Consider the following 26,509-nt stretch of genomic DNA (forward strand, 5'->3'; position numbering starts at 1 on the left):
TCCTTAAATACTTGTCTTAGGTTATTTGGTTTTGCCAGATTTGGGGTTTGCTTTTGCTTCTTTCCACACTTTTTGTTTTGAAGAATTTCACATTTGCAGAAAAGTTGTTTGGTATAATGAACACTAATATGCCCTTCATCTAGATTCACCAGTTGTTAGCATTTTGCCAAATTTGCTTTCTTGTCTGTCTAAATGTACATGTGTATATATTTACACATACACACATATGTACGTATGTATATCTTTTCTATACACGTGCCTGTATATGCATGTCCTGTGTGTGTGTGTCTCCTGTCTCTTTCCTGAGCCATTAGAAAGTTGCAAACATCATGGCCCTGCACCCTTAAATTCTTCAACATGTATCTCCTCAGAACAAGGATGTTCTCCTTTGTAGACAAAATAAATGATCACACTCAAGAAATTTAATGTTAGCAAAATACTCTTATCAAATATATAGTTCATATACAAACATCCCCAGTTGTCCAGTAGTATCCTTTAGAGCTTTTCTTATTTTCTTTTATAAATTTTTAATTTTGTGTGTGTGTATCTATTCTTGAGAGGGAGAGAGAGATAGGGAGAGAGAGAGACAGACAGACAGACAGACAGACAGACACCATGAGCAGGGGAGGGAGACACAGAATCTGAACCAGGCTCCAGGCTCTGAGTTGTCAGCCCAGAGCCCGACGCGGGGCTCAAACTCACGAACCATGAGATCATACCCTGAGCCGAATTCGGACACTTAACTGACTGAGCCACTTAGGTGCCCCTAAAGTTTTATTATATAGTTTACACACCATAAAATAACCTCTTAAAAGTATATAGCTCGCTCTCACTTACTTGTAGAAAATTTGCAGAATTGTGTAAGTGTCACCATGATCTGCTTTTAGAACATTTCTATCACCTACAGGCTCACCATGCTCATTTGCAGGTGGTACCTGCTTTCAGACCCAGCAACCGAGAATCTACTTCCTGTCCTTATAGACTTGCTTTTTCTAGACATTTCACATCATTGAAATTAGGCAGTTTGTGGGTTTTTTTAATCTGGCTCCTTTCATTTAGCACATCGTTTGAAGTTCATCTGTATTGTAGCATGGATCAGTATTCAGTTTCTTTTTACTGGTCAGTCAAGTTTCATTGACTAGATATACCACTGCCTGTCCATTCACCGGCTGTCTACATCTTGCCTCTAATAAGTAAGGCTACTCTCGACATTTGTGTATAAGTCTTAGTATGGATAGATGTCTTAATTTCTCATGAGTAGAGACTTGGATTAGAATTGCAAGGTTCTATGGTGTTCCTTTTTGTATAATTTTATTTTTTAAATTGTTATTGTGCATTGATTGACCTTCTTCTTTTGGTGTACGGTTCTATGAATTTTATTTTATTTAAAAAAATTTTTTTTAATGTTTATTTATTTTTGAGACAGAGAGAGACAGAGCATGAACGGGGGAGGGTCAGAGAGAGAGAGAGAGAGGGAGACACAGAATCTGAAACAGGCTCCAGGCTCTGAGCTGTCAGCACAGAGCCCGACGCGGGGCTTGAACTCACGAACTGCGAGATCGTGACCTGAGCCGAAGTCGGACGCTCAACCGACTGAGCCACCCAGGCGCCCCAGTTCTATGAATTTTAACACATGTATAGATTTTGTAGCCACCGGTACAATCAAGATATGGAATAATTCCACCCCCAAACTTTTTTCTTGTGTTGACCCTTTAGAGACCCCCCCTCCAACCCTCTCTGTCCCCTCAGCAACAACTACTCTGTTATCTGTCCCTAGTTTTGCCTTTGGGAGCATGTCATTAAAATGCCTGGGTGGCTCAGTTGTTGAAGCATCCGACTTTGGCTCAGAGCGTGATCTCACAGTTTGTGAATTCGAGCCCTGCCTCCAGCTCTGTGCTGATGGCTCAGAATCTGGAGCCTACTTCTGATTCTGTGTCTCCCTGTCTCTGTGCCCCTCCCCTGCTCACTCTCTGTCTCTGTCTCTTTGTCTTGAAAATAAATAAACATTAAAAAAAAATTAAAAATGGAACCATAGAGTATATAAACTGTTAAGACTGGTTCCCTTCATGCAACTGATTGAAAGGTTGAGATTCGTCCTAATTATTGCATGTATCTGTAGTTCATTCCTTACAATGCTGAATGGCATTCCATCCTGTGGATGCACCGACTGAAGGACATTTAGGTTGTTTCCAGGTTTTGGCGGCTGTAAAGAGAATTCCTGTAAAAATGTGTGCACAGCATTTTGTATGAACAGAACGTTTCATTTCTCTAGGGTAAATATCTAGACTTGGAGTTGTTGGGGCATTTCATCAGTGTGTGTTTGTTTAGCTTTATGACTAACTGCTGCGGATATGTGCAGAGTGGTTGTACTATTTTGTGTTGCTGCCGGCAGCGTGTGAGCATTCCTGGTGTTCCTCGTCTCATCAGTGCTTGGTATCGACAGAACTTTTCGTTTTAGCCGTTAATAACAGATGTATGGTGACATTTCCTATTTTTAATTCGTGTTTCCTAAATAGCTAGTGGTGTTAATATTTTTTCATGTGCATACTCACCAGCCCAGGGCCTTGGGGGTGGCTGTAAAGGAAGCGACAGATATCCACCCCGAACTGAGCACTATTTTTGAAAAGGCCGTCCTTTTCCCATGCTCCGTAGTGTCGCTTTTGTCATAAATTATGTCCATATGTGTGAGAATTTGTTTCTCAGCTTTTAGCTGTTTCATCCGTTTGCCTACCCTTCTGTCAGTATCTCCTGCCTTAACCACTGTAGCTTCGTAAGAGCTGTTAGAGTCTGCAGAACAGGTCTCCCCCTTGGTTTTCTTCAAAGCCCTTTCATAATGATGCAGTCATGCAGTACGTGACATTTTCAAGGTTCGTCCACGTTGTGGCATCAGTCAAAACCTCACTCCTTTTTGTGGCCGAACACTTGTTTCATTGTATGGATACACCATTCACTTCATAGAACTCTCGGTGGTTTTTACCTTCTGGCAGTTAGGAGTAATGCCGCTGTAAACACTCATGTACAGGTTTTTGTGGGGACCTGTATTTTCATTTCTCTTGGGCATGTACCGAAGAGGAGAATTGCCGGTAACACGTAGGGCGACTCTGTTTAGCATTCTTTTTTTTTTTTTTTTTTGTTTTTTTTTAAAGAGGTTATTTTATTTATTTTGGGGACAGAGAGAGACAGAGCATGAACGGGGGAGGGGCAGAGAGAGAGGGAGACACAGAATCGGAAACAGGCTCCAGGCTCCGAGCCATCAGCCCAGAGCCCGACGCGGGGCTCGAACTCACGGACCGCGAGATCGTGACCTGGCTGAAGTCGGACGCTTAACCGACTGCGCCACCCAGGCGCCCCTGTTTAGCATTCTAAAACAATGTTTTGGACAGAGAGTGAGCACGAGCTGGGGGGAGAGGCAGAGGAATAGAGAGAGAATCTTAAGAAGGCTCCACCTCAGCCCAGAGCCCAACGCAGGGGCTCAATCCTATGGCCCTGGGATCATGACCTGAGCTGCAATCACGAGTCAGACGCTCAACCGGCTGAGCCACCCAGCGCCCCTGTGTTTATCATTTTGAAGAGTTGCCGGAGTGTTTTCTATGGCGGCTGTACCATTTTACGTTCCTGCCAGCAGTGTATGGAGACTGCACTTTCTCTTCATCCTCATCAACACCTGACTTTGTCTTTTTAATTGTAGCCATCCTCGTGGATGTGGTTTTGATGTGTTTTTCCCTAATGGCTAATGACGTTGAGCATCTTCTCATGTGCTTGTTGGCCATTTGAGTATTTTCTGTGGAGAAATGTTTGCTTGGATGCTTTGCCTTTTAACAAAATGGGATGTCCTGTTATTGTTGTAAGAGTTCTTTGTGCTCTCCACCTTCAGGTGTCCCAGCACGTCACACCACCGCACTCTCCTGCCTCCTCTGCCTCTGTTTTCTTCACACGCTTTAATTTGTGAGTTGATTTCTTGGTGCATCAGCTCATTCATCCAGTCAGTATTTATTTATTCGACAGATGTGTAAGCGCCTTAGTTGTGTCTTTGCTATTTCTTCACCTTCTCGGTGCTGTTCTAGAAGAGCTAGTTCCCACTGTCATTTAGCTGGTAGCACTATCATCTTGAAGGTTCTAGATAACTACCCACGAGAGCATCTGTGCAGATCTGAACCACACGTCACCTGAGGTGACACCCTTTCAGCCACAGCTATACGTCACGTTCTACTATCCTGGCCCCATTCCCACCAAACCAAGCGCACCGACACCCTCCTTGAAAATCTACCAATAGGGGCGCCTGGGTGGCGCAGTCGGTTGGGCGTCCGACTTCAGCCAGGTCACGATCTCGCGGTCCGTGAGTTCGAGCCCCGCGTCAGGCTCTGGGCTGATGGCTCGGAGCCTGGAGCCTGTTTCCGATTCTGTGTCTCCCTCTCTCTCTGCCCCTCCCCCGTTCATGCTCTGTCTCTCTCTGTCCCAAAAATAAATAAAAAACGTTGAAAAAAAAAATTAAAACAAACAAACAAATAAATAAATAAATAAATAAAAAGAAAATCTACCAATAGTGTGTCTTTTTTTTTTCTTCTTTCTAGGAGAAGTTTGATTCCTTCTGGTAATGCCCAGTCCTTTATTTGAATTATGGGTTCTACCTTCTCTCCTCTTTTCAGCAACTTTGCTTTTTCGCTGCCTTCCTTTTCCCTCATCTGTAATCTCTCCCCTCTACTGGGCTATTCCGTCAGCCCACAACAGTTTCCAGCACCTTCGCCCTGCATGGATCCTCGCAGGATGCCACATCGCCTACCTCTCCGCCGTACTTTGTGGCCAGACTTCTCTCTAGGATTGAGCACACGGCCTTCTCCACTTCTCATGTCACCACTATCCTGCCCTGCCCCGCCCCAGGCCTGGCCTGTGTTCTCCATCACCCAGCTGTGTCTCTGCATGTCACGGTATCAGCAGTCTTCCTACTGCCAAAAGCAGGATCACTTTTCTAGCCACGTCCTACTCGACGTAGTGGCCCATTCCTTCTCCTCGAGACACTCTCCTGTCTTGGCTTTCTTAGGTCTTGCTTGTCTTACTGTCCTCTGACCCCACTTATCCCCCTTCAGACTTTGTTGCTGGATCCCCCACACCACACCGTCTCTCGACCTGGAAGGTCTCTACACTTACTTCCTGGCCCTTTCTTTCTTTTCATCCTCTCCAGCATGGTAGTAGAGACATCTCTCTAGCCCAGATCTTCCCTCTGATTGGAATGATTTGGCTGCCCCCTTGACATCTTCGTATGGCCATTTCATAGGCATTTTAAACTTAAGGGGCCCAAAACTGAGCCTCTGAACTTGTCCCTAAAACCTTTACCTGCTTCGTGAGCAGGGGAGGGCCGGTGAGAGAGAGACACACAGAATCTGAAGCAGCTGCAGGCTCTGAGCTGTCCACACAGAGCCCGATGTGGGGCTTGAACGTGTGAACCGTGAGATCATGACCTGGGCTGAAGTCGGATGCTCAGCTGCCCCCCGGACGCCCCTACCTGCTTCGTCTTAACCCAGTAAATATATTTTCACCCATTTACTTTGGGCAGAACCCAGGGAGTCATCCTTGTTCTCTTTCTCCCCCCCCCCCCCCCCCAACTAGTCTGTTGGCACAGACTTACCTGTTCTGCCTGGATGTTACATTTTAAGTCTGTCTGCTTCATCCTGCTGTCCTCGAGGCCAGGCCCCACTGCTAACCCTTTGCCTGGGCCACACCAACAACCTGGGAATGAGTCCCTGCTACTACTCTTTTTAATTTTTATTTTTCCTGCTACTGCTCTTGATACCTCCCAAGCCATTCATTTATCGCCTATAGCAGAGTGGTTTTTAAAAAAGGCAGTCCAGGCTTGTGGGATCCTGGAACAGAAATCAGACCAAAAATTGTTCAAATTTGAATAAAGTCTGTAGTCTAGTTAATAATATTGTACCGATGTTAATTTCCTGTTCTTGATTACTGTTCTGTGCTTGACGTAGTACAATAAGGTTAGGACAAGTGGGGTGAGGAATATGAGGGAACTCCTTGTACTATATCTGGAACTTTTTTGTATGTATACGTTAGTTCAAATTACAAAGTTTTTAAAAAATTTTTTTTTTAGTGTTTATTTTTGAGAGAGAGACAGAGAGAGTGCAAGTGGGGAGGGATAGAGAGAGAGAGGGAGACACAGAATTTGAAGCAGGCTCTGGGCACTGAGATGTCAGCACAGAGCCTGACACGGGGCTTGAACTCACGAACCGCAAGCCTGAGCTGAAGTCGGACGCTTAACCGACTGAGCCACTCAGGGCCCCCAAATTACAAAGTTTTTGAAAATTAAAATGCAAAAAAAGAAAGAAAATCGGATTGTGCACCTGTAAGCTTACAAATCTGCCGAAGCCTTCCACAGGCCTAGCACCTGACTCAGAAGGTTCTCAGCGGCTCCAGGGCCCTGCCCGCCCCTCCAGCTTCCTGTCTGTGGCCCTCTTTCAGCCAGGAGAAGATATGATGATCTTTTCTATACCGGTCCCCCCTCGAGCGTGGCCTCCCCAGGCCCACACCATGACCTGCTCCTTCTCATCACTGACATCTGTACTCCCCCCACCTTCTCTTCATGGAAGTATCTCCAGTATCCATACGAGCCCTCCTGTTCACTTGCTGCTATCAGTGGCAGGAACCCTTTGTTTCCTTCACGTCCTTATTCACAGCTGGTGATTTGAGCACCCGTTCACCCTTCCCGCTGCTGGTTCCTTGGCGTCAGGGCTGGTGTATACTAGGCTCGCGGTTTTATCGTCAGTGTCTAGGCTGGCGTGTAGTGGGTGAGCAGGTAGAATCAACAGACAAGTAACTTCCTGTTCCTCATTGTGTAAGGAAAGTTACTCTGTAATTCAACCTCCAGAGAAGTTACAGGACTTTCAGAATTTTATTCTGCCCTTCCTTGATGTTCCTACTGTTTGCACATGGACCACTACTTTACAGAAGTGATTCAGTTCTTCACGTACCTGAATGTCCTTTGTGTTAGGGCTTCAGCTAGGCACTGTAGGTGCTGAGATCAGTAAGGCATAGTCAAATGTAAGGTATTGTTAGCATTTGTAATAGGACTCTCCACATTCTTGGCAGATCTCAGGAGCACTTTATTTGTTGAAAGAATGAGTAGGGTAAGTTAAGAAATAGTTTCCTTTTTAAATCAAGGCAGATACGTTCATACATACTCATGCGTTATATATACAATCATGTAGCAGATACACGCATACAGGATTGTGGAATTTTTAGCCTTCAAGCTGGTTCTCTCTTGGCAGGGGCAGGTTTGGGAAGAGAGCCACAGGACGGGGGCTCTGCTGCTGCCCTGCCTTTGCCAGGCACCCACTGCTGCATTCTAGGGTGGCTTGAAGCAAGGCTGCACAGAGAGGTGTTTGGGAAGTTGTTAGAGGTGTTTTTTTTTTTTTTTAGCGGTCTCCGTGATTAAGGGTTATATACTGTCCATAAATTTAATTTTATTTAGGATGGTAAAGAGGACATTACAAATGAAGTATGTAATAAAAATGTAATAAAAAGGAGCCATTGGGTCTGATCGGGTTGAGAACCTATGGTTTTAGGAACATGTTATTATGGGTTCTCAAGGAATTTGAAATCTTTCAAAGAACCCAACAGGAGCATCATGATTTGTGATGATCCCAGGTGAAACAGAGTTTTGTGCTGGAGCCTGCCACTTTGGCGGGAGGCAACATCATGTGATACAAGAATATCTGAGATATGACTGGGCACTAGATGTTGTCACCTGCGTGCAGGTCAGGAAGGCATAATATGCAAATAAGTCATGTGACACCGGGGCTTGTGGAAGAAGAGGGCAGGAGTCCCTGGTCTCAGCTTGTGTGATTTCATGGTGCTCACAAGACCCTTGATCATGCCTGGCTGCTTGGTGAGCGCTCACCCAGTACATAGGCTGGAAGGAGAGGCATCTGGAGGCAGTGGGATCCTGGAGAGGCAGAAAGAAAGGGGAGGTCGGCCAAGGTGGCCAGAGTTTGTTTACCTGCTTTACTAATTTGCCCGGGGCTGAAGCCTCAGCAGAAGGGTCAGTGACTCCTGAAACCTTGGCCTGGTCTGGCTCAGCAGTGTGTGCCAAATCCTGTTAGCACTGTGGCTGTGTGCCTAGTTAAACATTCAAGCCCCGTGGAGTCAGAGAGAACCCCCACGAAATGGCAATGTGTTCAGTGGTGTGTTTTATTACATGTGTTGCTTTTAATGGGTGTGAGAGATCAGAGAGGTCCCGCGTTCGTTTCACAGACTGCTTTTAGGAATCATGTAGTAAAAGGTGAAGTGTATAAAATGTGGAAAATACGGCACATCTTCTAAATAGGCACGTGAAAAACATTTTTTAAGGGATAATATATGTCAAGGAAGGTTGAGCTATGTACGATGGGGTCTGAATTAGATATTTGAACTTACCTTTTCAATCTATTTTCATCTTTTTGGAATATATTCAGTGCTTGTCTCCTCTTTTCCTAGAGATGATCCTACCATTTTGTTTGATACAGTATCCATTCCTATCCCATTTCCAGTCTGCTCCCCTGCTGTTAGTGTACAAGCGTGATTTCTCCCTTGCACTTGCTGCTAAATGTCGTCTGTAACAGATAAAAGTCAGTACTTAACTGGTTTCACATGCAGTTGTCCTCTTTATTCCACCCATTTTTCTTCAGGTAGTTCTTACACCCCTTCTCTATTTAACAAAGTTAAGAAAGAGCTTTCTGTTGCCAGTCCGTCCCTTCTCTCTAGTAAGGAAGGATGTAGATCTTCACCATTCAGTACAGTAGCAGCTGGCCACATGTAGCTCTTGAAAATTTAAGTTACAATGAAAAAAACATTGGAAATTCATCTCTCCAACTCACACTAGCCACATTTTGAGTGCTCAGCAGCCACTTGTGGCTGGTGACTCCCCCGCGACAGCCGTAGAACATTTCCATCATCGTGGGCTGTTCTTTTGGACAGCTGGGTCTAGATCCCTGTAATACACTCCAGTAACTCACTTCTCGTAGTATCTCATCACTTTCAGTTGCTTTCAGGGTTTTGATGCAAGCCTCTTTGGTTTTCTGGAACCATCCAGAACTTTCTCCTCTGGTTCCACCTCTCATATCTCTAAGTCCAGCTGTGCGTGGACGAAATATCGGGCCGAGCCGTATTGCCGAGCCCATAACCTGACTGGGCCTCCTCTGTCTGCCTCTAACCTGGTTGTGAGTCAGCCCGGTCCTGGTTTATTCCCCGGGGCCCTCTGTCCCTTTGTTAATTGGGGTAAGTGGCAGGCATATCGGCCTAGATCTGCAGTGGTCATGAGGACTTTCTTGACCAGGGACGATGGAGTTGTTAACTCTCAGCCTTGTTAACTTGCAGTTTGAAGAGCTCTGTATTCCTTTTATTTCATTTCTCCCTCTCTCTCTCTTTTTTTTGTTTTTTTTCCATTTCAGTGTGATTTTGTGGAGCCTGGCCCTGCCACCCTGAGCTTGATTTTGTGCACTTGTTTCCAGCAACTTTTCTCTCAGCCTCGATCTCTTCCCCTGATTTTTTTTTTTTAAAACTTGTCCACATAAGTCCCATTTCTTTATTAAATTTGTATTTATGATGTATTCTTTGATCAGTGGTATTTTTGTGTTAAGTGTATATTTGCCCTGTTTATCGTATTTCTTTATTTTTAACAGAACACAGTTTGTAGTGTTAATTTAATACTTTCAGTTTTTCTTTTTTAAATTGTTGTATATTTATTCAGTGGGAAGCTTCATGGTATCGAAAATAAATGAATGCAATTCATTCAGTTCCATAAGGATGAATCTCAAACACAATGCTTAGCCAGAAAAAGCAACTTTCACAGGAAAACTTATAAAATGTCATTTATTCAAATAAAAAAAAACCCTTTAATGCTGCATATTGTTTAGCATTACACAGCATAGCAACTTGGGATTCAGAATAGTTATGTGCTCTGTTGGGGAGAAGGGTTTGCAGTGGAGGAAAGTCCACGGGGAGCCTTAACAGGGCAGATGACATTTTATTTCTTAACTGGTGGGACCCTGATGCTCAGCCTATTTTTCCTTACATGTCTCTATGTCTAAGACATTTTGTAAAAAAATTCAAATATTCACACTTATTTTAAAGATAAATAACAAAAATACATAATTTACAAAATAAGTATTTCCCATTATCCATTTTCCTCTTAATATTTTAGTATATTTCTGTGTTTCTTGTAATTAATTTTTTCAGCTTCATTGCGGTATAATTGACCAATATTGCAAGATCTTAAAGTGTGCATTATGATTCTTTATCGCGTGTGTGTGTTTAAGAAAATTAAGTTCTACTCCCTCAGCACATTTCAGTTAGACAATACAAAGTTGAGACTGTGGCCACCACATTTTACGTGAGGTCCTCAGTGTGTGTTTCTGTGTTTTGAGTCTAGTGTTGCTCAGAATAATTCTTTCTTCTCCTGAGGGGTTATCTGCTGCTCTTCATGTATTCCTTCCCCAAGCACCCGGCTGTGTGGTTTGGGGCTGGCACTTCCGGGCAGGGAGCGACTTGCTGCCCTGTCCGGAACCTTCCTTCCCTGGGGAATCTGAATGCACTTCTGTCTGTCCTTCAGGTTCTATAGCAGACCTCCACTTTCCAGTCCAGGACAGGCGACTGCTGAAGACTTCTCCACCTGCTTTGGTGGACGAGGGGCTGTTGATTGTCACCCCAGCTCTGTGTGTCGATGTGCCCTGTCCCCTGTCCTCTTCTCCCACGTGGGCACTCTCTCCCCACTGCCTTGGTTTTGCTTTCAGTTTCGCTTTTTCAGGAGTGTACAACATAGTTGTGATGTTCTGGAGGCATAGATTGTGGCGGGAGGCTGGCCTGGGAGAGCTAGTCACCCGGCCTGTGGCCTCCCCCGTGGCAGTGTGGCCCCACTCTGGCTTCTCACCTCACACCCAGCAGCACTTGTAAGATTATTAAAGACAGACCTCACAAGCACAGCTTTGGATCTTCTGGGGAAGGTCTAGAGACACTGCCTCCGGTGCTGAAATGAAATGAGAGACATCAGAGATGCCAGACAAGATACAGCTTCTTGATCAGAAAATAGGGGTTTTGGGTTTTTCCGTTGTCGTGGCTTGAGCGAGTGTGCCATGTGCTCTGGGGAACAAGGAGATGCAGTTGGGGAAGCTGTTTTGGTCCCTGTTCCGGCCGGCATGCAAAACGCTCCTCAAAAGAGAGAGGATGACGTTCAACCTTGATGTGAATTGAGAACTGACTTGAAAAGTGAGGAAATTCACAGCAAGCACGTGGTGGTACTGCAGATGGGATTTGGAGTCCAGCTGGAAGGCCGGATCAGCATTTCTATGCAGAAACAGGTGATGAAGGCACAGGTGTGGCCACTCCCAGGGAAGGCTAAGCAGGAATTTTAAGAATTGCATGTTTTTCTTTGCATGGTGGGACCCTTCCAGGTGCGGTAAGGTGAGGCTGGCTATGTTGCCCTTTTCCCAGCTGAAGATGCTCACAGGAAGTGTCTCTGCGGGTAGCCTGACCCTGTGGCCGAAGGAAATGCCTTTGCAAATGAATCTAGTCTGGCTGAAAAGCGAACAACGGTGTTGAAGGCAGCCAGGGAAGCCAGGCAGCCAGGGAAGCTGAGCCGAGCCTTCCCTCTGTCTCTGTGAGCGACCCGCGGGCTCTGTGCCGCGCATGGAGTGGAGGCAGAGGTCGGTAGTCACAGCAGACAGTGGGCCCGGGTGTCGCCTGGCTCCCTGGGATTACACTGCAGCTGTCAAGGGTGCAAATCTGATGATCCTGGGAGGTAGCTCGTGAAGGTCACAGTTGTGTTTTGTTTTGTTTAATCTCTTCCAGACTTCTGGGCTCTTGCCACGTCGAGTTTTTGGTTATTCAGGGTGATTCAGCCTTTCTTATACATATATGTTTTCCTACCCTAACTTTGGCCTGTTAGCTACTTCCCAGTCTTTCTGTTTTTCTTTTACCTGCCACCGCCCACTCCTTTACCTTGAATTCCCATGGATGGTGTGTGTATTCTGTACTGGCCTTACCTCTTCTCTGTATCTCAGAATGGTTGCATCTTGAAATTCACATAACTTTCTTTAAAAAAAAACCAAACCACCCACCCTGAGGTATGATCCACACGCCATACAACGTACCACTCCAGCACACACAATTCTCTGGTTTTTCGTACATTCGCAGAGTTGTGCAGCCATCTCTGCTAACTGTAGAACATTTTCATCACCCCAGAAGGAAACCCTGTGCCCCCCTCCCCCCGCCCCTGGCGACCACCCTTCTCCCCCCCCCCCCCGCCCCTGGCAACCAGTCATCTGCTTCCCGTCTCCATGGATGCAACTCTTCTGAACATTTCATAGAAGTGGAGTCACACGCTTCATGGCCTTTGGGGACCGGCGTCTCTCTCTGGGCATCAGTCACATGGCTTTATTTCTATTTTCAACGTATTCTTTTGTTTGGTTTTCTTTTTCAGGTACTGGCTGCCACCATCCTCAGATCATAAATTGAGTCTTTTGTTCCTAGAATCTCTTTTTCATCATCTATGTTCTGTACTTAAATCTGCAACTCTTAAGTTATTAGTTTAACTATTAACTATTGAAATCAGCTGTGATTTCTCAGTTCCCTGGGGGAAAGAAAGAGGAGTCTGTGACTCCTCTTGTGCCTGCTTCCGACTCAAGCTGACATGCTCCCTTATGTCTGGTGTTGCCCCATGTTACCCTCTGGTGAATTACCATCTACTGTTGCTCTCTTTCGGCTCCTGACACGTTTCCTTTTAGCCCTCTTGTTTCACGGCCTCTTCTGATTATTTACATTACGTTATTTTACAGTATTCCAAGATAGTTATCATAGACCTTCGTATTTTTGGTTAGTTTTCTAAAACTCACTGTTAGAAAGCCTTTGTCACGTGTGAACATCCCATCAGCACACAGACCTGAATGCGTGTAATTCTGTCTTCTCGTAGATGTGTGTAATCACTTACTCATTGTCCTCACATTCACTGACATCCTTCCATGCCCCAGTTGAATTTTTTGTGAACATCACTTCCCGCCTTTCCTCAGTTTACTCCTGAGTTGCTGCTGAAGAGGCTCTAAGGAAGAGCACCGTCTCTCCCTTTTTATGTGTGTCAACTCATTTAATGCTCACAAGAGCTCTGTGAGACACTATTACTGTTGTGTTCCTAGTGTTTCCATGTTACAGATGAGGGAACTGGAGTCCAGTGTTTAAGTCACGCTTTTCAACCCACGCTCAGTCTCTAAAACCAGAGTGTTCTTTTTTTCCTCTCCATTCCCTTGAATACCTCTGTCTAGTTCCTAACCCTCTGTAAGTACTCAATAAATAGTCAGTTTGTTGGGTAAGTGAACTGAGCACATGATGAATGAGATAGTACCTGGTGGGCTCTTTATGGGTATGTCAAATGTTTTCCTTCAAAGAACTTACTTCTGTAGCCTTTGTGAAGGCCTGTGGCATGAAACCATAATTCAAGAGTGTTTTAGAGGTGAGTGGAATGGATCTCTGAAGTTTTCACCACTGGACTCTGCAGTGTTAATACTCGGCAACATAGCACATAGCGGAATAGCATTTAGTAAGGCCAAATTTGCAAGTGAAGAAGACAGTACATGGGAACACGGTCACTAAGTGCCTGGTCATCACATTTGGCTGTGATGGCAGCATATTTACTTATTACCAGTAGAGAGAGGGAAGCTGGGTGCAGAAAGCACTTGTTCCCAGAGCAGGATGAAGAGCGTCTGTGTGTGTGTGTGTGTGTGTGTGTGTGTGTGTTCAAAAGTTTGTTTTGTTAGCCTAAAGTTTTAGTCAAAACCAAGTTAAACAGGCATGGTGCCCACCCTTTGTTTCTTTCACCTGCTTGAGTGGCTGTTTCATATTTTATTATGTGGGACTTCATTTTTTAAAAAGAGGTTAAGTTTTACCAACACCCATTCACCGTAGGAACTTGTGATTTATTGTCAAGTGTTGCGGGAACCAGGATGAATCAGTCCTTGTGATTAGTGGTTTTACGTAGGAGCAGAAAGGACAGAGACCCATCGAGAGTGTTTTAATGTTAACAGGGTGAAAAATGTTTTGTTTTCCACACCAAAACTTCTGGTCTTCTTAACCAGAAGCAACAGACAGTTATGAAATATTGTATCTATAGTTTTATAGAACCTGGTTATTTAACAGATTAGGTACCCTTTTAATCTTTATTTTCCTTATTGACTGACTGTATTTTAGTTTAAATAATCCTCATGCTAGTCAGCCATTGCAGACCTAGTTATGAAGAAAAATGGAATACAAAGTGGAGTAACTTTTCAGAATGTTTATGAACTAGGCCAAACCAATTGCCTCTCTTAGGTTTATTGTTTCAAGTCATGAGTGATGCAGGTGCCTAGGCCTTTGTTATGCTGCTGACTCCCAGGGTTGTGTCTCAAAACATCCTTTCCTTCCTGATCATTCTCCTCTTTCTGCTAAACTGACATTCAGGTCCTTGATTCTGGGTGATGGAGCCTGTCTCATTCCAAAGCAAGGTCCCTGCAGGAAAAGACCATGATAAAGAAAGAAGGCCTCAGTAGTCTTTCTTTTCCAAAGTGGATTTTGGCATACACTCAAATTACGCTACGATCACCAAAACTAAGCACTGATTTTGTGCACGTGACAATTTTCATCCTCAAAGAATTGATGATGTGCTTAAGAACGTTAACCGCATCAGTCTCCTTCATGCACACAGCCACAGACCAGCCCCTCCTCCAGGTAGAAGCATGGTAGGAAACATGTCCCCCCTTCTCTAGCCTCTGCAAACCCACGCTGATGAAAAAAGGCATCAATGCTGGTGAGGTTTAAAATCAACTACCGAGAAGGAATATAAGAAATCTTATTAATCTCCTGTTTATACTTAACAAAATAAATCATTTAGCTGCCTTATTTTGACCTTCTGCTCCAAGAGAGCCATTCTTTTGAACTTGGACCCCAGAGTCCATGTGTATTGTGGTTACTCATTAAATCCTTCTCTCTTATAAACTCTTTTCACTAAAGACTTTGATGACACTGGGGCTCAGTTGTCCAGTCCTGATACGTTGCTGGGATAGTTCACACCAGGCCGCCTTACTTTATCGGGCCGGTTTCGCTCTAGTTTTGGCAAAAAGTTTTACTTTAAATTTGGCTTTCCACATTGAAGTATGGACACTTAATGGGTTTACCCATTTTGCCTGTTGTGGACACATAAACACATCAGATCTTTGAAACACTAGCAGCATTGTGGGTCATCAGGGGCTCTCCCTAAAGAAAAATTTGCGTAGGAAACAAAGAGCAACTGTGGATTTAACAGTTCCTCAAATGTTTTTATACATAGAAAGAACATGGAGAAGACTCCCAGTGATAAGCAGGTCAAACACGCACGTTGAGAATAATAGCCGGTGTTACTGTTTTACTGTGTGTCAGGCACTGTTGTAAAGGCTTCGTGCGTGTGACTCAGTCTTTGCGTCAGCCCTAGGGAGCAAGTCCTCTTCCCAGCCTCACTATGATGAGGTGTCTTCTCTTGCTCCACGTCACCAGGTGGAGCGGTGGCAGGCCCGAGCCCGAGGGCCCCTCTGCAGAATGCACGCGCTCACCCATCTCTGCGTGGCCCGTTGTAGAAGTGTTGCTACCACCACTATGCTTTGGGGAAGGTGGGTTCCTGTCGCCACCGCTACTCCCTGACTGCCGTGTCCCCTGACTCCCTTATCACCCACTGCGGCTGGCGTTTCCACAGCTCCTTGGCCTCTCCTCAGCCTCATGCTCCCGTTACCATCTCCCCCTACACGCCTCGTGGCCCCCAGCCTGAAGACTCCCGGAGCTGGTCTATGTGGTGCCCTGCACGGGCCCCTGCTCCTCCCCGGCCGCTCTCCCACATGTATTCTCTGTTCCAGCCATACTAAACTCATTTCCATCTCTCAGCTCTGCCTGCCGAAGGCTCCCTTTCTGCAGGGCTTGTTCACAACCCCTTACAGCAACACCCACGGCCTGATGGCAGCTGCCCCAGGCCCTGGCCCTGTTGGCTTTCATTCCGCATCTTTCAACCCTCAGCTTGGAGGGCCCTTCCTCCAGAGGCTTCCCTTACCACCCCCTGGTCTGCAAGGCGCCACCCTCCTATGCTTCCCAGGGCACCCTCACTTCCTTGTCCTAGGACTTTGTACTCACACGTGCCCAATGTCTAGATCACCGCTCAGGTGACAGCTGCATTCAGGTAGGGGTCATGGCTGACGTGTTCACGCCTGTTGCGTGAACGCACCTATCACAGCGTATGGTGGACACCTTGGTGCGTGATGAATGAGCAGCGACTAGGTAGTCACAGGCGGGAGGAGCGGCAGCGAGCCTCGGGGATGCGCACCCCCTGCGGCGTCAGAGCTTGTGATGCAGGGCTGGCCCGGGTTGCTCACGTCCCCTGGTGAGGGGCACGCCTCGACTTTCAAGTGTGGCTTCAGCTTCATGCGTGTATCTGTGTGGCAGAGTCTGTAGCTCTTGCGGTCGGCTGGCTCGGCCTCGTGTCTGCCTTAGTCGTCACACCTCCCGGGAAGTCCTCCCTTACTAGCTTGCAGGTCTGGGGCTGCGTGGTGGGGGTGGGCAGTTGCCTTACCGGGGACTCTTCCTGCGTTTGAAAGAACCGAGAGCAGTGGTAGCTCCTCACACCCTACCTTCCTCCCCCCGCCTCCCTCCTTCCACCCCTGCCTCGGTGGCTTTCTGCAGCAGCACCGCGTGCTGTCCCGGGTCTTCCCCGCCTGCTGCCCCGCTGCCTGTCGTGCAGTCAGGGGAGAGCCCATGAGAGCAGTTCCGGGGAATGGGCCTTTCCACGGAGTTGTAAGCTCTTCCAGCATGGAGCCTCCATAACAGGTCAGAAGTAGAACTTTTCTCTGGCTAGCTCACACAGGTGGTGTTTTTGTTTTTATTTTGTTTTGTTTTAATTTTTTGTTGTTTATTCATTTATTTTGAAAGAGAGAGAGCAAGTGGGAGAGGGCAGAGAGAGAGGGAGAGAGAGAAGTCCCATGCAGGCTCTGAACTGTCAGCACGGAGCCCAATGTGGGGCTTGAACCTACAAACTGTGAGATGACGACCTGAGCAGAAACCGAGTCGGACGCTTAACTGACTAGCCACCCATGTGCCCTTGTTTTCATTTTAAAGTTTATTTATTTATTTTGAGAGAGAGAGTATGAGCAGGGAAGGGACAGAGAGAGAGAGAGAGAGGGAGGGAGAGAATCCCAAGCAGGCTTTGTGCTGTCAGCAAGGAGCCGAGCCAGACATGGGGCTTCATCCCATGAACCGTGAGATCACAACCTGAGCCAAAATGAAGAGTGATGCTTCGCCATCGGAGCCACCCAGACACCCCAGAGATTTCATTTTTTGACCCTCCCAAGGCAAAATGACAAGTGAGCTCAGTGTCATCTGTGATGCAGTCAGAGGAATTCATACAAATGTACTTTTACTCCTCTGTCACATTCCAGTTGATGCTTCCATTTCTTTCTCTTTCTTTCTTTTTCTTTTTCTTTTTCTTTTTCTTTTTCTTTTTCTTTCTTTCTTTTCTTCTTAAGTTCATGCTTCCATTTAAAGGTTATACACATATTTCGTTATGAATGTGATTGATCCTGGACATTGTGTGTTTTGTTGAAGAAAAAAAAACATCCGGAAGTTTAGGACCTTAGTTAAAAGTGAGCATTTTAGGGTCTCCTTTGGGGTCAGCAGCTGAAGTTACTTATCTCAGTCTTTGGATTTCCACCTGTGACCTGGATGTGCACTGGGATTTCTCTGGGTGTTTCCAGGGCTCCTGTCAAATTCTCAGTTTCAGAACAGGTGACTTGAAAACACCACGTAGTATTTTTATGAGGATATAGGTAGATGACCACTGACTGAATGGTGAAATGGTGTCCTAACCATAAAATGAAGAAAGACAATTGATTCAGGATCTTTAGGTTGTTTAATTTTTTAGAAGTATTTTATTTATTTATTTACGTACTTCCTTACTTTCTTATTTATTTTAGAGAGTAAGAGAGAGTGCAAGCCAGGGAGAGGGGCAGAGGGAGAGAATCTCAAGCAGGCCCCATGCTTGGTCGGGAGCCCAGTGCAGGGCTCGATTCCACAACTCTGAGATCAGGACCTGAGCCAAAATCAAGAGTCAGATGCTCAACCAACTGAGCCACCCAGGTGCCCCAACTAATTATTTTTATTTTTATTTTTATTTTTTTAATGTTTATTTATTTTTGAGAGAGAGACAGACAGACAGACAGAGCATGAGCGGGGAGGGGCAGAGTGAAAGGGAGACACAGAATCCAAAGCAGGCTCCAGACACAAAATCCAAAGCAGGCTCCAGGCTCTGAGCTGGCAGCACAGAACCCGACGCAGGACTCACACTGACGTGTGAGCCAAAGTCAGACGCTTAACTGAGCTACCCAGGCACCGCCCAGCTAACTTTTTTAAAGTAATCTCTACCCTCATTGCGGGGCTTGAACTCACAACCCCAAGATCAAGAGTCACATGCTCTACAGACTAAGCCAGCCAGATGTTGCCCCCGCTTTCTTTAAGTAATTAGGTAATTAATTTTAAAGCATTTTTTAAAATGTACTGAATATAAGTACCTGTATGGGTTTAGGAGTGTAGACACCTCACCTCTTGATCAAATCTTTGTGTGATGCTTTTCCATTACCACCTTCTGCTGGAGCTTATAACTCTCCAGGACAGGGACCTATTGTGTTCTTGATTTTATTCTCTAGGAACAACATACCTTAGTCCTACGATAAATGTTTTTTAAACAAATTACATACATTCCCACTCCCCGTAACAAATTTGCAGTCTCGTCAAATTTCAGTAAGGACTAACAATGGATTCATTTAAATAAGGTTTGCTTCATTTTCAGAAATGGCTTGAGTTCTGTCTGAAAAAGCTGCTCCTTAGTATTTTCTCAGCAGATAGTTCTGAATACCCACAGCGGGGAGCTACCTGCCCATTAGAGCTACTTCATGGTGTGGCGTATGTTTCTGTTATTTCAGCCTGTAACGAGAATTGTAAAGATGTCAGTTAATTGTCCATTTAACTAACTTTTTTTTTTTAATGAGGGTTTTGTGAGAGAATTAAATTCTCACGGAGTACAGGTTGACAGAATCCATGTTCTAGATCCACCAGAAGACCCATACTTAATAATCTGAATCAAGGGAGGTTTTAGTTACCCCTGTTGGTGCACATTATGGTCTCGTTTTTCGTGGCAGTTTTGCAATCCTGACATGGTAAAGCGGTCCATATTCTAGATCACCCTTACATAGAGACTGACCGAACAAGTGTCTAGGGTGGACTGTCATTCCGCTCGGCTGCTGTCACAAAGCGGTCATGTGACCCTTTCATGGAGGAGGTTTTTAATGCTCATTTCAGCCCTCAAGGGAAAATGTGCAGCCAAAATTCAAAGAAAACATGATATAAGAAAATGGTGTGTTTTGGAGGCAGACATTCTCCCCGAGTCAGCACGTCTCTGAAAAGATCACGGAAATCAGTAGTAAAATATGACATTCATATTTTCACTTTACTCTCCACTTTTCAGGAGCATGTCCTGCATAGAGAGCAAGATCGAGCTGCATTTCAACCAACGGTGGTTTCCATCTGTGCTGATTGTAATTTTTATCCATAGGTTTGAAGACATACCTGATAGCGGGTCAGAGAGCGAAGGAGTCTCGTTGCAGCTGTTCAGAGGCCTTGCTTTCTGGCTATGAGGTCATTGACGGCTCACGGGTGTCCTCAGGCCCTAGGGGACAGGGGACAGCATCGCCAGGGAGTGTCAGTGACTTGGCGCAGACTGTCAAAACCTTTGATAACCTTAAGGTTAGTTTTTTTTTTTTTTCCTACTTCTTAAACTTTGTATTAATTCTGCAGTAGCACATGTGAAATGATAAGCGGCCTTTGGGTCTGTGGCAGACGACTTGGAACGCCCTGCAATTTGGTTTTTGCAGTTTTTAAATTTAGTCTGAAGTCAGCAGCATTTTGCCTTTTTTAATACCTTTGCTTTTTTGACATATATGCACCTCCATTTTCTTTCTACGCTGCATCAATTTGCTTCTTACTCGAGTTATTTTCTTTTTCTGAGACCTACGCTGTCTTTTGGGATTTTTGAAAGCTAATGATAAATGACAGTAAAGGGGATTCTTCTTGCATCTTGCTTGTAGAGCTAGTTCGTATCCTACTGCAGACACCATTTTCTCAAGTGCTCCTAACGTCTCTTGAAATCCAATGTCTTATGATTATTTTAACTTTGTTGGTGTGGATGAATCTTGTGGCGTAGCTCACTTTAAGAGTGCATTCTTGCCAGGAATGTTGTAATATTTCATTGTTGGAACAGAGACCTCCTGGCGACTGTCTAGAAGTGCCCATTTCTGTTATAATAAACTACCACGGGATTAACATGGCAGACGGACCGTGGGCATTTGAAACCACTCCAGTTTATGAGCTGCTCCTCGGCTTCCACATTTGATTTCATTTTCCCTACTGGTATCTCTGGTTTATTTTTACGGTTGAAATATTTGAGGTTTCCATTTAATAAAAAAAAAAAAAAAATGAAGGAGAGAGAGAGAGAGAGAGAGGCACTGTTGACAGTTCCACTTCACTGTGTTGTTGTGTCCTCAAACAGGTCAGGACGATGGCCTGGTGTTATGACTTTAATCCAGTGTGTCCCTGCTTGTCTACATTCACTCAGCGCTTTGAGAGCTAGCTCAGAGGGGACCACAATGTGGGCGTCCAGGTCCTTTCCTTCTGCCAGAATCCATAGTCCCTGCCGTCCAGTTATTTTGTGTAATTGTGCTCAGTTTTATTAACAGCACTCTGATACCATTTTTAGCGTGCGCTTTGTTAATTTAGTGCGGGATTTGCCACCCTCAGCACTAGGAACGTTTCGGGCCAGGTAACTCTTCGTGGTGGGGGCCATCCTGTGCCCAGTGGGACATTGAGCACCATCCGTGGCCTTCACCATCACGTGCCAGGAGCGCCCCCTCCCCCCATTATGGTGACCAAGAATGTCAGACAGTGCCCAGTAACCCCTGAGACCCCTGAGGGATGAAGGAGGGTGAAGCCCCCTCTGGTTGAGGACCCACGGGGTAGGGTGCTAGACCGCCTCTTCCCCATGTGCTCTGGCACGTGCATGACAGCTAAGGTATCTGATACTTCCTTAATGCCTGCACACTTTGAAGACAGCCTCTTCGCGTGGGGCAGTGACTTGCAGCGGTCAGAAGGCGGAGCTCCGGGCTCACGGGCTGTCCCTGCACACAACCAGGGGAGAATTGTCGGGGGGTGAGACGTTAAAAACACCTTTTCCAGGTACAGTTTCGTTATTTGGAGAGAAATTATTTCCTCCAGGCTTCAGACTGAACTGCATTTAAATAGAAAAATAGAGCTCAAATCCAAAAATGAATGATTTGTTGTGTTTGCCTGATACGTTAGATTACGTGTATGTGTGTTTCTATCCGTAGCACATACCTTCCAATTTTAGTGACAGCGATTCACTGCTAAATTACCCTAAAAAGGTTTTCTCTTATCCCAAAAGAACGTTTCTTGTTCTAGTGATATGTATATAGCTATAGTTATAGATATAAATGTCTTTATTTTTAAAATCTGGACAAAAACTATTTAGCGTGTTCTGTTGCTGTGTATAAATTTTCCAAATAATCATTGAAAGTTTTCTGAAAATCTTGTGATCTATTAAGTTAACTGTGTCTGACAAAAGGAATTTGGGGTGGTGGGAGATCTTTGTGCCCCTTTCAGAAGGGAAGATCTTGAAGTGTAACTTCGGGACATTTTGATGGTGCAGGGAGGGTAATGGCATCTGAGTCTAGGGCCGCCCTGCGCTTGGAGTGGAGAGGTGGACGGCGCGGTCTCCACTCCAGGCCTTGCTGATCTAGGGCAGCGGGGCACAGGCTCGCCCCTCTGCTTCGGTTTGTGCGGGATCAGGTGAGAGCAGGCCTCTGTGAAAGCCTTGCAAATAGAAAGCGCTGGGTGACTTAGGGAGTCCTTAGAGCTATCGTCCTGAGCTGGAAGGACAGAAAACTGAGGTCTACTTGAAGGGCTATATGCACTCTAATGTACGTGTAAGGCCTTCCCTCGAGTAAGTTTTTGCACAACAGAAAAAATACTGGCTGCCCGCTCATAGGTTCTTAGGGCAGGTTTAACCCAAATACCTGTCAGCACCTCACACGAGCCATTGGTTTCTTGCCTTACGTGGTCTGTACTCCGGTCAGTTTTTCTAGTTAGCTGGAAGCACTGACTGCTTCCTCCTTCTCCTTCGTCAGGGTCCGTCGACTCTCCCTGGGAACGCGCTTCTTCCCTTCGTGGCTGCTGCTGCCTCCTCCAGCGAGCGCAGCTCTCATGTAGGTTTGTGTGACCATCCTCGCATCTCCCCACCCACTGTGGGAAGCCCCGGCTCGTTGGAGGAGCCTGTGCCAGGCACTGTGTCCTTTGAAAGTACCTTCCCTTGAGCAGTGGTTTCTCAGGCCGGAAATAGGCATCAAGTACGGAAAAGTGTTGTATGGTCACGTAAACCTGCGCAGTCTGGGGCTGTGTGCAAGAGAAAGGGTCTCTCTTCTCCAGGGCTGCTCAGAGCCTCTAGCGTGCTGACAGCCACGTTGGGGCCTCCAGAGAGGGATGCGGAGGCCGTGCTCTCAGGCCTTGGTGACCACAGACTTCTTTTTTCAAGCAGCACCTTTCGGAGGAATGACTGTCTAGTGGAAGGAGCTTCTCGCAGGAACCAAGAAACTGGGGAAAGGTGTTGAGTGAATATTCCTCAAGTGAGAGCATGCGTGTCTTGGTCCTCCCGTCGCTCCTGTCACCCGTGGTGCTCCTCACGTCCCTTCCCTCTGGGCTTCTCTTCCTCGCCCCGGGCGGCGGAACTGCAGCTTCCTGTGTGTGACCCCTCTGGCTAACTGTGCTGTCTCCCCATCTCCAAATCCAAGGTCCATTCAGCTGTAACCTACCCGTTTGCTTGTTTCTTGGGCAGCTTCCTGTGAGCTCTTTGAATGCGGGAGGGCCCCAAGTGTTAAATAACGTATGCTTTTCCCAAGTGTGCACTCTGGCATGTGGTAGATAATTATAATGTTTTTTGGCTTACGTTTTTAATTCTTTTTTAAAGTTTATTTATTTGAGAGAGAGCACATGAGCAGGGAAGTGGCAGAGAGAGAGAGAGGGAGGGAGGGAGGGAGGGAGGGAGGGAGGGAGGGAGAGAGAGAGAATTCTAAACAGGCTCCTTGCTGTCAGCACAGAGCCTGACGCGGGGCTCAAATTCATAAACTGTGAGATCATGACCTGAGCTGAAATCAAGAAGTCGGTCGCTTAAATGACAGCCACCCAGGCGCCCCAAGTTTTTAATTCTTGAATGAGACACAGAGAGCTGTAGCTCTGCAGAGTTAGGCCACAAGTAGGACCGCACTCAGAAGCCCGAGCAGGACTGAATAGGAGCAGGTAATGTCAACACAGTACTCTTGTCTACCCCCTCGACGCGTGTCCCATGCAGGTTGTCTCCCAGTTCAAAGCTGGGGTAGTTTTACATAATGTTTCATAAACTCGTCTGTGATGACCTACCAAGAAAAAATAGTGACGTCAAAGGATAAAGGGTTTGGCCCTGATGTCATAGATCAGAGGGAGCGCTTCCCACGCCCAAGTCTTGGCTTCTTGAGTGGGGCAGTGAGGGTTTCTCATCAGGAAGGCCCTGCCATAGCCTGTTGCGGGACGGGTTCGACCAACACCACAGCGCCCAGCTGTCTGAGCCTGAGCTTGCAAAGAAAGCTCTAAGGTTTGGAGTAGAGGAAGGAGGAATCAAGAGGGGAGCCAGGGAAGGAGACAAGGATTCTAAATGTCAGTGTCATGGAAGGGAGCTTTAGTACCACGGAAAGAGCCAGAACTTAAAATCAAAGAGCCTTCCCAAAGCCTTGTCACTCAGTTTCTCTGTCCACAGTGAAATAGTGGATGGCGAGCTCCCGGGGCTGCCGCGAAGAGTAGCCGAAGTCATGCCCATGAATGCTAGGTTTGGAGGCTCACTTACTACCGGACATGTGTTTGTTCACTCCATGTGGAGAAGTGGACGCTGACCACAGGGTGGGGGGGTCAAGAAGGACAAGAGGAGACAGATCTCTGCTTTGATTTGCCCACAAGGAGTCACTGACTCTCTCAGGAAGGTCTTGCCTTCTCTGTGTGTTCCGACTCCAGGGAGGGTCTTCAGATTTTGCTGTAGGGGACGTGACCATGTCATAAATGTGATATTGGAGCAGGAGCACCTGGGCCCGTGCAGTGTGACCTGAGCTCTGCAGTAGGTGTCTACCGCTCCATCTCCATGAATGCTGTGGATGATGGATGGATTGAGACTACACATGCCAGTAAAAATAGCTGGTCTGACGTCTCTGCGAAGAGCAAAAAAACGAAAACCGAAATGTGGATGGTTTTTTATCACATCAGTCTTAACTAGTGAACTGCGTGTGTGAGCTGTGAGAGCATCTCGGTTCATCTGTGAAGGACCTCATTGACAAGACACCTGCTCGCCCAGTCTCTGTGAATTTAACCTCAATCTATTATTCAGAACCCTGGGGCTGCACGCACACAGGGAGTTTCTACATGTTTACAGTCAGTAATGAGGCTAACGGTGTGGATTTGCCTACATGGGGGCAATTCATGGAGCATCTGTCCTGTTATCAAAAGGGCAATACTTTCCCTTTGAGGTCACTAGCTCCGGGGACCATCCTTCTGTGGCGTCACTGAGACTTTTTTCATGACTCTAAATAAGTGGTCACTCTTTTATGTCCTTGTTATTTTTACTCAAAATTATTACAAGGGGGCTCCGTGGGCTCAGTCTGAGGAAGCGGCCATCCTTCTAGTTCATTACAGAAACGGGAAAGGTAGTATCTGTCTGTAGTTCAGACACTACATATTTATTATAACTGGTGGTTTAATTGGTAGTGGTGATGGTTGCACAATTCTGTGAATATACTAAAATTCACTGAATTATATACACTTTAGATGGGTAAATTGCATGGTATGTTAACTCTATGTTAATAAAATTCTTACAAAATAAATAGTCTGATTCCAGAATGTGAATATGAAGTAAGTTTAAAAAAAAAAAAAAAAGACTCCAGGTTGTATCTCCATTTCCAGTCCCGTGTTTTTCCTTCTGTCAGAGGAAGCCTGTCCCATGAAGGTCGGCAGTTAACCTCACAGAAGAGTTCCAGCTGAGGGAGGGAGAGAGCCATCACTGGGATACCACCATGGTATTTGCTGCAGGCAGGGTCCCTCAGTGAGTTCTGAAATTAGTAGGTAGAAGTTTAAGGAGAAGCAGGATATTTGCACAGCCTCCAAACACCTCCACCCCCCCGATATTTATTGATTGCAAAGAGAAGAATAGTAACTCCACGGTGGAAAACCTGGTGGGCCCTGCCTCACTGGGTGATGAAGGCTGGCATGTCTATTAATAAGGCTCTCAGTGTCACGTGCATGCCCCCGCACCCTACCGTGTGATGTATTGACAAGGGCACGTCACCTCTGTGGGGTTCTTCTCCCAACTCCTAAACCTTGGCCGACTTTTGAGATCACACTGGACAAGTGCAGATTTGAGGCCGGTCTACAGAACACATGACACCTGACCATGACACCAAAGGAGTGACAAGTCACCAAAGACGAAAGACAGAGGACCTGCCACTGGCTGGAGGAGACAAGGAGACGCTAAATGCAGCGTGGGATCCCGGAACAGAAACCGGACACTCAGGGGAAAGCTGGGAAATCTGAGCCTGTAGCGCAGTTAGTAGTTCTGTGCAGTGTTAATTACTTCGTCTTGATGAGCGCGCTGTGGTTGCTGTGAGGTGCAAACGGCCGCGGAAGCGGGGACTGACACGTGGTGGGGACGGTTGGGGACGACACGTGGCCTGCAGCTCTCTGGACTCTTTCCCACTCCGTGTAAGTCTGTTGTCTCACGATGTAAGCGTCTAATGTACGTGTACTAACTTTTTACCGTAGTTGTGCTATTCTAATCATACTGTGTAATATAAATATACCATGTTGACTGTATTTCTGTGATATATCACATGTGAATTGAACTGGAAGATGTGTCCAGCGTCATTTAACTGGTATTATCAGGCAGTAAAGTACTGCACGTAAATGAAATTTCCCCAAATAACCACACATTTTCTTCTTTTGACTTCCTGATGGAATATTTCCACAGCACAGTAATGATCTGCTTGCCTTATCAGCCTCCCTTAATAAACCCAGTGGTCGTTTAGGGCCCAGGAATCTGAGCAGGGTTCTGTGACTCTGTGCTCCACGACTTTGAGATCTTACGTCTGATTTTTGCAGGTTTTTGTTTTATTTTGTTGTTGTTTTGCCTCCCGTACTCTCAGACTGTGCATTTTCTGTTCTTAAAGCTTCTAAGTTGCCTTACTTCTTCTGTAACAATTTCTGCTTCTATTTTCCTCTAGTATTTTGTTTGCAGAAATCATCTACTTGGAAGTGTTCATGCTTCTGCTAACCCACTAGCTTCCACGATGCTGCACTGGCCCGC

At 46.0% G+C, this 26,509-nt stretch overlaps 1 protein-coding gene across 1 annotated transcript in view; it reads left to right on the top strand.

Moving 5' to 3' along the window:
* The window catches only part of LOC125917003 (adenylate cyclase type 9), an 84,977-nt gene extending 64,347 nt beyond the window's left edge, over positions 1 to 20,630 (top strand). The window contains exon 2 of the mRNA XM_049623263.1: positions 19,622 to 20,630. Within this exon, the coding sequence (XP_049479220.1) occupies positions 19,622 to 19,866 (245 nt within the window). The 3' untranslated portion in view covers positions 19,867 to 20,630. The remainder of the gene's footprint in view (positions 1 to 19,621) is intronic.
* The last annotated feature ends 5,879 nt before the right edge of the window (positions 20,631 to 26,509 follow it).

This window comes from Panthera uncia, unplaced genomic scaffold (assembly GCF_023721935.1).
Source record: "Panthera uncia isolate 11264 unplaced genomic scaffold, Puncia_PCG_1.0 HiC_scaffold_1392, whole genome shotgun sequence".
Taxonomy (NCBI): domain Eukaryota; kingdom Metazoa; phylum Chordata; class Mammalia; order Carnivora; family Felidae; genus Panthera; species Panthera uncia.